The sequence below is a fragment of the Manacus candei genome, unplaced genomic scaffold (genome assembly GCF_025592945.1).
Source record: "Manacus candei isolate 608988 ecotype Guabito, Panama unplaced genomic scaffold, ASM2559294v1 h1tg000057l, whole genome shotgun sequence".
Classification (NCBI taxonomy): Eukaryota; Metazoa; Chordata; class Aves; order Passeriformes; family Pipridae; genus Manacus; species Manacus candei.
The window spans coordinates 15999459-16011181 of record NW_026138105.1 but is presented as its reverse complement, the minus strand read 5'-3'; the positions used below and the strand labels follow the sequence as shown (position 1 = coordinate 16011181).

The window sequence follows — 11723 nt, the reverse complement described above, 5'->3', positions numbered from 1 at the left end:
ATAAGGAAAATACAGGAAGAAATGAAAAATTTCAAACATGCCGCTGTGAAAAGGGAATGTCTGCAGCATAGGAAGAGAGACAACTTTTAACATTATATTAGCACGTCTCAACTGGGCAGGAACTTGGCAGGGGCTTTAGGGCACCTCCTTTAGAAAACCCTGTGCCAAGATGGCATGTGAAGCATGAAGAAATGTAAAGTAAAAAGATTTTTGCAGGGGTAAAAGATGAACAGATCTTTTGCAAAAAACAGCATGGATGTTAAAACACATGGCAGAGCAAGATAAAGCACAAATGTCACGGAAGGCTTGAGTGAGGGAAGAATTTTCACTAACAATTTGAATGTCATATTGATAGCCAAAAAAATGCTGTATTTAAAGTGCAATCTCACCATACAGATATTAAGAAAAAGCCTTGCAATAAAGGCACGTGGTGTTGATGATATTGACAATTTTTTTCTTCTCACCACTGATCTCCTTGGCTCTATTTTTGCTGTGCATTGAGCTTCAACATTTCACGGTCAATGAGTTTAATCTGCATTTCCCTCCTTGTGCGTTACCTAGCTCACTACCCTGAGGAATGGGCCAGATATCAAATAACTGGAAGTAAATATATTCCTGAGTTTCTGCACTGTATCACATTTTGTTAATAATGATCCATTAAATCCTAAAGTCTTTTTCACCCACATGCCGTCCTTTCTTTTCAAAATTATGTATTTCCAGTCTTACACAAGGCAGCGATGTGCAACAATGTCATTATTGCTTAATTTCAAATTCTTCCCTCCCTTGGAAGAAATATTTTCCTTCTACAGTAGCAAACCTATCTCTCCGTGGTTCACTTTGGCACAGAGACAAAATAGGCTGCCTCAGGGTGACATATATGTTTTCAGCAGCTCCTTTATTTATGACTCTGTTTTCTTTTTCCCAATTCACAAACCAAAATAAAAATCCTTCCCAGAGTGCAATTAAGGACTTTTTGTACACCAGGAGAACCCACAGTAAACCTTACAAGAACATAAATGCTAGAGCCAGAAAGAAGGACCCCAAACACATTTTCTTTGTATAATATTTTTAAAATGTATTACAAAATTACAGTGTCAATAAAGAAGTAGAAAAATAAGAAATTATTTGGGAAGTCCTTGTGAAATACAAGCACTTTCTCAAAAGGCATTAAATATCCAAACTACCACACATAAACGATCCTAGCATTCAGTGAACTATTGAGACAGTCCCAATCAATATATTGGAGAGGAGTTTTAAAAAAACAGAGAAGTGTATTTTCACTAAAAAGTCTGTCTCAAACTGGGGAAAGCCAGGTCTCAATTGCCATTGTGGAATCCAGCTTCACTTGTGTCAATATCATGTTCCTTAGGTAAGGGAAGAGGAGAAAAAAAAAAAAGAAGAAAAATAAGAATTTTTACAATAGGGTAGAACTGTCAGATTTTTTGGCTTAACTAGAATATTTGAGAAATAGGGAATACTTGTTAACACAAACAAGTGATCTGTTAATATGCTCCAAACAGACTTCAAAGCACCAAATTTACTATGAAGAATTATTTCAGCATGGAACTGCTCCTGAGTAACAATGCTGTTTTCACTTCCGCACTGCAGCAGTGGCAAGAGCTGTGAACACTCCTGAGGGCACACTGCTTTTACTCAGGCATCATTAATGAATTGGATTTAGCTGAAATTACCAGAACTACCTTTGCATGTACTAATCCCCCCATTAAAATAAAAACTTAATTAACTGAGCACTACACATTTGATACAGATTAACAGTTGTAAGTACTGTGGATGACACTTCACTGGTCTAATTTATTGCACAACAAATGTCTTACATCTCAGGCCTCTTGCCTGCGACAAGTGTAGCTGCTACAAAGACACACCAGCCTCAGTGCTGCTACTACCAATTATTCACTTCTAATTTTGTTATTAAAAATACCTGATTCAGTTTCTTAAACTCAACCACTTGGAAGAAGATGTGCTCCAGGATATATTTGGCATCTTGCTTCTCCTTAGGGAGTTGGCTTGTCACTCCCAGGATATCGCCACATTTTCGTACATAGAATTCCAGGTCATCATCAGTACCTAAACAGGCACCCAGGGAAGAAGGCAGGTGAGTACCACACATACCTGGATCAGCTGCAAAAAACTACTACAAATCTTCATTTGTTGTTGGCATTCGGTGAAGTTCAGTCCTATAACTAAGCTCAGCGGACTAGCTGTGAAGTCCTCCTGCAGCTGGCACATTCTCGTCTTCTTTAGGCTTAAGAATGTTTAGAATAATCTTAACATTTTAACTTCAAAGCATAAAAAGATGTGAAGTTAATCAGTGAGAGCACACAAAGCAATTCACACACGGTGTAGGAAACAGCAGAAACATGATAAAATGTCACATAACAAACAAAATAAAATGTCACAAGTGCATAAAGCCATGTTATCAATTGCCATGAGCTTCCAGTTTCCTGGATCAAGATGAAAGTAGTGGATTTTCAAAAATGAAGCCCATGTTTTAAAATTAAATATAACAACAATTTTCCCCTAAAAACTTGGATTTTATATATAAATGTGTAAACAACCAGTCTGCTTCACTTACATTTGTTTGTGATCTCTGCAAGACGAGCTTTCTCAGAGGAAAAGGTTTCATCTAAGTCAAATAGTTCCAGAGGGGGAGGAGGCAATTCTCTGAAAGCAGGTGGAAAAACCTTGAAGACAAGAAGTAGCATGGTTTATTGCCACATGTTTTCTTACACTTTACAGATCTCTAAGACAACAGTTTTGGACTTAGACTGGACTTGAAGAAACCTTTTACATAAAAGCACCTCCACAGCCCACAGCACAAAGGGACGCTTTTTTGAAAATTCCATTTATATTTTGTGACTAAACTCTTTTGAAATGTTCGGTTATTATTACAAGCATGTCAGAATTATCACCCAGCATGACAACTAGACATACTGCATTTGCAGTTTCTGTTTTGCTCCATAAGACCTAGGTGTTGGCTGAGATAGCTGAGGAACTAAGCCTCCCATAACAGCTCACCTTGGAAACATATTCACGTCAATTCTGGTGAGAGTATTTTCTTTTTCATGCAGTCACTACCTATGGCATAAGCTGGACTTAGGTTTTCAAAGAGCAGTGCACTCAGTTACACCCCTGCAGCTGTAAGGATTCCAGTACTGCTTTTTCAGTCGCCAGGGTAAAGAAGGATAGAGCCATGACAGCAAAACTCAGACAGAGATTCCTGCTTTTTGAAAATAGTTTGGCATCATCGTAGCTCATGTTGCTTTCAGCCCAAATCTCTGTTGGTAAAAGTTTGATCAGCTCTTGCTGTAAGAGACTCCACTTTCTACTTCCCCTGAAGATGTGGAGATGGAAGCAGAGCAGGACAGACTGGCTCCTCCCTGGCAGCAGTCAGTGTAGTACTTAGACTGCTGCTTTCTGAGATACCACATCCTGTTTTCACAGCAAAGGCTGAGCCAGCAGCCTCTCAACTAAAGGCTTACACACACACGGCATTCTGCTATGGCACCACATACTACATTTTGAAGCTCTGTTGATAAGTGTAAATAAGTGTTCTTTCCTAAAAGATAGTCCCTAAAGTGTATTCAACTCCCAAGTGATTAATTATTACTACAGCATTTCTCACTTTTAAAAAAAAAAAAAAAAAACACAACAAAAAAACTATAGAAATGACACACAGAGGTTTCGCATGAAACAAATGAACCACAGAATCATTAAGGTTGGAAAAGGCCTCCAAGACAATCAACCTCAACCTTCATGGAGAAGGGTTCTCCCTGAGCTGCATGAGCAAGGAGGTTACTCACAGCTGGCTGGAGGACAGGTAGTGGAGTCTCAAACTGAGGCTGAATGAGTTGGAGGCGTTCATGTTTCACATTCAGCTCTTCATAAGCTCTGCAGCACAGAAAAAGACAAAGTATGAAGGGAAAAATAATTATATAACATCCATTTCCACTTGCGGGCTATAGAGATGGATTTTTATGAAGACACCAGGGTCAATGCTATGCACAGTAACAGCATAAAAAAATGGGATGTCCATTCTAGAAGGACCTCAGAGAACTACGTATCAGTAATAACTGACTTCTATAGTGAGAAAATTAGCTAAAATTATGACAGAGGAAGACGATAGGTGGATATAGAAAATGCTGAAAAAGAAGGCAGTCACGTCAATTCTTCAAGCAACTTTCAAAGGGGCGAACATGAATGAAGAAAAAGTGATCTAGTTCAAAAAAAGCAGAATTGTGATTTCAAAAAGATTTTTCAGGAAGTCCGTAACTAGAAGTTATTTTTTAAAAAATATTTGTTATGGGATCAGAAGGGAGATCCCACTATCAATTCACAACTAGTGAAAGTACAAGAAATACAGAGTAAGAAGAAAGTGTCCACAACAGAGTGCAGTTTCATGGAATCTGTGTTAAGCTGCCACTACTCAGCATGTTCAGATCTGGCTAACAGAGGAGTTATGACGGACAAAGCTGATAGTGACACAAACTGGTAAAACTGAGCAGCTGACAAATCTCAAGACACAGTTACTGGGAAATGCAAAGGTGAATGAAACGCAGTTTTCAGTAAATGCCAAGTAATTCAGAAGTGGAAAAATGACCAGCTCTCAGTTATCACTCCAGAAAGTGTCCAACATCACTGCAGCCAGTTCTATTGAAACTATCAGATCACTGAATCAGAAGTAGTCAGAAAAAAAGGAGAAAAGAAGGTCAGAAATTACAGCTAAGACAAGAAGCAAGAGAAAACATCATTGTCACACTGTACAAGTCCATCTTCTGGTATATCCATATTCAGAATGCTGCTTACAGCTCAGCCCCTTCTGCTCTTAAGGAGACACAGGTAAATACAAACAGAAAATGCAGAGCACAGAATGGAATAAATAAATAAGTTATAAGAAAATCACAGCTGCTGACTTGATAACTGAAGGGAGGGCAGTTGTATCCAGCTGATAAAGGGATGTATCAAACAGCTTTGTGAAGTCTCTTGGGTTCTCATCTCCTTCTTGCAGGCAGACTCGCAGTTGCTCAGACAGTGCAGCTGTGTCTGGGAGCATGGTATAGTCTGAAATCTGAACACAGATATGGACACCTGGGATTTAAAATGGCCAACCTCTTCACACAGTCTCTTTCTAGTTTATATCTCACCTAAAATCTCATCTAGAAATAATTATTTCACTCTTTGCCAGGTATGGCTCTTTGCAGTGCAGCTCACTAGATCAGGAACTGTCCAAACTCTATTCTGTTGCTGTAAAGCTATTCCCTATACGGATGTTTCACCTGTTGATTCTTTAACATTAAAAGAGTCAGCTTACTAGTCAGCTGTGCAAGACTTGTTCTTTTATGCACTCAGAGTATACAGTTTTATCACATATGCTATTTCCAAATAAAAATAGCATTTGTATACATCAGTTAAAAAACCAACTAAAAACTGACATACAATTTGATCTCTACTCACATACAGAAAATCTACCTTCACTTCCTGCACATTCCTCTTGTCTTAGGGCTCAAAGTGAATTTCAAACTTATTACCCTGGAGCAGCAAATGATCTCATAGAGATGGGCAAATTGGAAAGAGATTTTCACAAATGCAATGTGATAATGAAGAGCAACCTAAGTCTAAGAGATATGAATATTTTTTACTTTGGAGCCACCTGTCTACTCAGACTTAGACCCTGAATGAAGGTTCTGCAACAGCAGCAGCACCCATCTTGCTGTTAACCATTTTGTGCTAAATACAGGGTGTGCCAAAACTGATCACACTATTCTTTACCTCCTTGTGGACCTCTCTTACCTCAGGGTCCTCCATATCCATCTGGTTTAAGTGGATATCTGATGTTGTGAGCCACTGGAAAAGCACATCCTGAAGAAGGGCAAAACTTAATTATTTTCAGGAGGATCCAAGTAATCTCATACTAGGCTTAAACATTCATATTAAATCTATTAAATAACATACCATGAAAAATAAGACAAAATAGGTAATAAACCAAAGCATATCTGCTAGCATTGGATTAGAATCTCCATACTGAATCCATTTCACAGCTGTCTTGCTCTAAAACAAAGCTACGGAGCCTGGAGTGCTTTGGAAGTACTGTGAAGATCCGCTAAGGTGTTTTTAAATAAAAACCCAACCCAAAACCGCCACCCAACTTACCATGATCTTACCATTTTCTTCTTTATCTAAATATTGATCACTGAACATGTGGGAAGATCCCAATGCTGCCATCTTTCCACCTTGACTCTATCAACAAAGAAGACAATTTAGCAAAAACTCCTTCCAAATCACAGTTTTAGAGATAATTGTTATTGCTTTATTAACTGTCCGCAACCCATCCTTCAGTGTTCAGTATGTAAATATAGAGGCCAGTGGCATGCATGCAGGTCAATATAGCACATCTTCATGTCAACTAATGAGAGAAGAGTTTGACAGTTCTATTATTTGTAAGATAAAATGAAAAATATACATGTAATTATATTTTAATTATGCTAAAGTAAACATGCATGAAAATCCATTCATGAAACACCTTTGGAATTCTTCTCTAAGATTACCACTCCCACAAGGACATACATTAGAAGAAGTTTTCAACAAAACAGAAACCCTGAAATGTTCCCTGCACCAACTGTGAAACTCATACCATAATACAACTACAGATACTGCTGTAATGAATTTGAAGATACATCAAATAAAGCTCCGGTTTGTTTAACAAATTTCGGATGTTTCACACTCCATGATTCGCAGTTTTAAGCTAATTCTACATGCTTCACCCACAACTGGGTAGATCCTCTGCTCTTACTTTCCATTTCTTCACTTTCTTTTGCTATTCTTTATCACACCTCTTTTCTAATCTAAGAAATCTTGTTTTCCTGCTACCAAGTTTCTCCCTTGGGATATCTTACTATGACAGCTGCAGACAAAATGCAAGTGGCAAGTGTTCTTGTAAGTTCACTTCATGCTGCTGTATTGGCCTTGATTTACACAGTTCATTTCAGCCACAATAGGGGGGGATGAAGTTGGGCATCCTCAAGGAAGAAAAAAATCCCCTTCCTAACAAAGATATCAGAAAACCACAACAAGAAATTCACCTACATAGTAAGAAATGTGTTAATTTGTTCACATTCGCTAACAATATCAATCCTTTGTTTGTACTTATCCACTATTACTAGATTTCTGAATTTATTTTTATGAAGTAACAGGTCTGGATGAGTAAGATAACACATGAAAAATCTACTGGTTCCAAGGTGACAGTAATTAATTTGGTATGGTGTACTTACAGACCTAATGATAGTCTTAATAAATTATCACTAAAAGGGTAGGAAAAAACCCCAAACTTCAATGAAGAACTAAATATATCCATCTGTCAACCAAAAAATATGTAATCTTTGCTGACCATCAAATTAATTCTACTCTGAGCCCCATGCAAAGGAGTTTACCATAAAAAGAGGCAGGAGTCATTGGCTCATCTAAAGTTTGCAGATGCATCAAAAGACAGACGTGGGTTTGTAAGTACTCCCAGAGGACACACTCCCAATTTTTGTGGGTGGAATGCAGGGCATGTCACAGGCAGAATCCTACCTCATGCTGATAGAAAGCCAGAATAGGCCTGTTGAGTGGGAAGCAGATGGATCCTGTTGACAGAATTGCCACTGCTGGTTTCATCACATTCAGTGTGGCTCCAAAAGGATACACAAAAGTGAGAGCACTGGAGGAAATACAGAAACTCCTTAAGTACCTGCACGTATAAGGCAGGCTGGACATATGTATAAAACTCAAAGTGCAAACTGCAATTGTGCACTGGTGGTGGAAAGCCAAAGTCTTGCTTCCAACATGCAGATCCTTGTAACCACATTTCAGTCTCTCTCTATAGATTTCTCCAGGTTAAAGAATTGTCTTAAATAAGGAACAAAGAACCCTCTTGATTTCTGTTTGCACGCTCCTGCACCTGAGAGAAGCGGAGGGGTATCTAACTCACAGATTGATATATATTTTGGAACAAAACTAGATAAAATGTTTTTACACTTCCACTTTCCCTTGTAATCAACCACATGGTCATTTCTTAGTCTAAAAACTAGCCACAAGGAAGAATACAAACATTTACAGTTATTTATGGAAAAGCTGTGTTCTTCTCAATGTCTTTTCACTTCTTTATCTTACCCTGGATTAAGATTCTTTAAAAAGATGAAGCCTTGCTATGCCTGCAGCCAGACCACCTGCTATCTACAGGTTATTCATGTTTACATTTCTTAATCAAATTCAAACTCACAGACTAGGGGCAAAAAAGATTGGATCATGAGAGAATTTCTGTCCAAAACTGTCACTCCTGCTCCTTCAGTGGTTATCAAGCAGTACTAAACAGATTCTCCTTTCCAGATATAACCTAAGAAGCTGGCATAAGAAATGCATTAGAGAACCTCAACACAAGCACAACAAACTGCTGCTGATCACGAACCTGCTAATTCTGAGTTATTCTGCATATTTTCACATCAGTTTCCTCACAGAAAAACACCTACTGTGAGTCATGCCTGCTTCCATCTTCATCTGTTGTCTCAAGCACTGTTTTTCTTGCAGCTTCACAGATTCCCCTGCAAGATGTTGAAAAGCAAAACTTACTGAAAAGAATACAGATTACAAGAGTTTACTGTAAAGATTTATATACTCCAAATATTTACCTGTTCAAAACTCCATCAGAAATTAGTGCTTCTTTTGGGTGGTGGTACTTATAATATACATTTCGTACTACAGCATCTTGAAGAAAGAAAAAACATAGAAATTTACATCTGAGCTGATGAGTATACTAGACATAGCAGAAAAATTAGTTTAGCTCTTGGATTCCCTGGGTGTTTGCTTCCAGCACCACAAAGCTGGCATTTGGTTCCCAAAAGAATTCAAATCAGCCTTCACTGATAAATAGTATGAGAAAATAAGCCCATCTCCACCTTCTGCAAAGCAGAAGAGGCAAAAGGATGATCCAGTTAAAACAGCATTTAACAAGTTTTACAACTTCAAATTCTATTTTTTTTTAGTGTATCTTCCAAACCAGGATGAATTAAATCCTGTTGATACAAAAAAAGGTATCATTTAGAAAAGCCACCAAAGACCCTAAAAATATTTTAGATACACTGAGATACAGTTGACTTAGGTTGGTTGTTGTTTTTTTTTTCCACACTGAATGACATTTTATTGGTCTGCTAAAGAAAAGTGCCACTCTTTGTTCAGGGTGAGGATGAAGTGACTCAATTCATTAAAATGTGTGGAAAATGTCTTAAATGAAAGGCTTTTTAATCAAGAAACATCACTAGAATTAATTTTTGTTAGTAAATACCATTAACGCTAACAACTACAGCAAAGGAATGGAAATGGCTCAGTTGTTATCCATGTACTCCGCCCATGGAAAGCTCTTGCTATGCTCCAGTATCACCCTGCCAGGTACATGTAAATTTAAAGAAAAAACATCTTTTAGACCAAGGGATACTTTGTATGAGGGATTTTCTTGGCTTGTATCTACAAAGTCTAAACATCTTCTTTAGATTTTGCTGAAAACAGATGAATAAAAGCTCTCAGTAAGCCCCATTACCATTATTGAATATGATCCCATATTCTTCTAACAAGAAGTTAATATTTGTGCCATTACGGGACTCTCCACCTTCCCTGAGCATCACCAGGATGGCTCCACCATCCTCCAGGAATTTCTTCAGAACGGAAAACTAGAAGACAACAAAGATCCAGGAAAAAAAAAAAACAAACACATGAAAGAAGATACACACAAGACTGCAAGAAGTTATAGTGAGACGAGGGAAGGTAAAGGATTCTGACTGTTTGCAATTAACTTGATCCTGTGAGAAAAATATTCAAATTTCAACTTGTGTAAATTCATCTAAAGCAGTACAACTGCAGTCTTCTGTGTTGTTCTTTTCTATTTAAGCAAATCTTAAACCAAAATTAATTTGAAAACAGTTATTGATGTCCTACCTCATCAGCACTGAACTTCTCTCTTGGCCCTGCTGTAATCCACAGTTTTACTCCAAACAGTTTCTCCGATGTGATCTCATCTTTTAAGCTATGAATAGATTAATAAAGGCACATGCTATTCTTGGATACAGTTTGGAAACACAACTTTTTTCTTTTGTTTCTTAAAGGACTGGCAAACAAACACAAAGCAAATCACGTCAGTCACTTCATATCCTTTCATCTGGGTTTAAAGTTGACAGCATGAGCAAAAACAATCCTTACAATTGTCAACCAACTAAACAGTAAAGCTCCTCTAACAAGGTACTGTGGCAGATCCAGAACTGCTATAAACTGTCGCAGCTGCTATTAAACTTTGCACCTGAGGAGCTTCCTCTTGTTCTTTTCATTCTTTTTCTTCTTTTTGCTCTGGGTACATTTCATACAATCACAGAATATCCCAAGCAGGAAGGGACCCAGAGGGATCATCAAGTCCAGCTCCTGGCCCCGCACAGGACACCCCAACAATCCCACTATGTCCCTGAGAGTGTTGTCCAAACACTCCTTGAGCTCTGGCAGCCTTGGGGCCGTGACCACTGTTTAGGGGATCCTGTTCAGGGCCCAACCACCCTATGGGGGAAGAACCTTTTCCTGATATCCAGCCTAACCCCCTCCTAAACACCATTTTGTAGTGAACAAGTAAACAATATCATCTGCATAAAGGCTGTTTTCTTTTACCCCCCAAACTCCAAACCCAGACAGACTCAAAAACCTGTATGACGAGTTTCAACCTTTTAACTTACACTCCATCTCTTCCACAGGCAAGGCAGCTGGAAGCTCAAAAGAACCACGTTCAGCATCCCACAGCGACAGAACAGCTGATACCACAGAGCAGTTAATGCAAGAGAGCGACCCTAGCTCATGAGATACATCCCATGAAGGATGGGATTGGCCAGGGCTCTGAACAACCTGGTCCAGTGGAAGGTGTCCCTGTCCATGGCAAGGGGTCGGAACAAGATGATCTTCAAGGTCCCTACCAACCCATACCATTCTACGATTCTACGGTCCCCAAAGACTATTCGGGCACTCAACGCGGACCACACACACCCGTGGAGGTCTGTCTGTCCCCTCATAGCCGCCCCTTACCTCAGCACCTTCCAGTTCCCGCGCAGCCTCTTCCGCAAGGCCTTGTAGCCGCCGGCCGGCGTGAAGCTCTCCCCCTTGGACGCGTTGAACACTATGGCATTGCGCGGGCCGCTCTCCATAGGCTCCCCGGGGGCTACCGAAGGGCTCCAGCTCCGGGGGGGAGCGGGGAACCCTCAGCACCCGGCGTTCTCCGAGGTGTCCCGCCGTGCCCCCAGCGGGACGCGGCGGCACCACCCGCGCTCCTCCCCTAGCAACGCGCCCGGCGGACGCATGCGCGCATCTCTCCGCCCCCTTCCGCGCGAGTGCAAAGGTCGCCTCAAGGCTTCCCTCTTTTCCCCGCCTGGGAAAGGGGGTGGACGGGACCACTGCGGTGGGGAGCTGCCTGTCCGCTCTCCTTCTGCCCGAGCCCTCCGCACCGGCCCTGTCAGCGCCCAGGGCAGGCCCGTGACCCCACAGGAAACTGCCACCCTTCAGCCACCGCAGCTTTCTGGGCCTTGGACACCAGTAAAATCAAAATCCCGGTCCTGACGCCTGCAGGCTCTTCTCTGTAAGGGTGGTGAGGCCCTAGCACAGGTTACCCAGAGAAGCTGTGGCTGCCCCATCCCTGGGAGTGTTCAAGG

The 11723-nt window shown here is 40.3% G+C and overlaps 1 protein-coding gene across 2 annotated transcripts; it reads right to left on the bottom strand.

Moving 5' to 3' along the window:
* Nucleotides 1-1049: 1049 nt before the first annotated feature.
* On the bottom strand, nt 1050-11379 carry IFT52 (intraflagellar transport 52). 2 transcript variants are annotated; one of them, XM_051802687.1, is made up of 13 exons: nt 11104-11379; nt 9982-10069; nt 9587-9716; nt 8682-8757; nt 8523-8594; nt 7588-7714; nt 6169-6255; nt 5809-5877; nt 4932-5086; nt 3822-3909; nt 2594-2702; nt 1940-2085; nt 1050-1364 (listed from the first exon to the last, which is right to left on the bottom strand). In XM_051802687.1, the coding sequence occupies exons 1-13, from the start codon at nt 11220-11222 to the stop codon at nt 1317-1319; spliced, it is 1314 nt and encodes a 437-aa protein (XP_051658647.1). In that variant the 5' UTR covers nt 11223-11379; the 3' UTR covers nt 1050-1316. The 2 variants fall into 2 exon arrangements, with proteins under 2 accessions (XP_051658647.1, XP_051658648.1); XM_051802688.1 differs by lacking the exons at nt 8682-8757; nt 9587-9716; nt 9982-10069; nt 11104-11379 and having other exon boundaries at nt 8462-8587.
* Between the last annotated feature and the right edge of the window lie 344 nt (nt 11380-11723).

What these genes read in the sequence shown, in the direction of transcription:
- IFT52 (XM_051802687.1), bottom strand. Translation starts at nt 11,222, where the DNA reads ATGGAGAGCGGCCCGCGCAATGCCATAGTGTTCAACGCGTCCAAGGGG. An exon ending in GCCCTCCCTTCAGTTATCAA is followed by an intron (nt 3,910 to 4,931) that starts GTCAGCAGCTGT and finishes TCTGTGCTGCAG; the next exon opens with AGCTTATGAAGAGCTGAATG. An exon ending in TGCAGAGATCACAAACAAAT is followed by an intron (nt 2,086 to 2,593) that starts GTAAGTGAAGCA and finishes GTGCCTGTTTAG; the next exon opens with GTACTGATGATGACCTGGAA.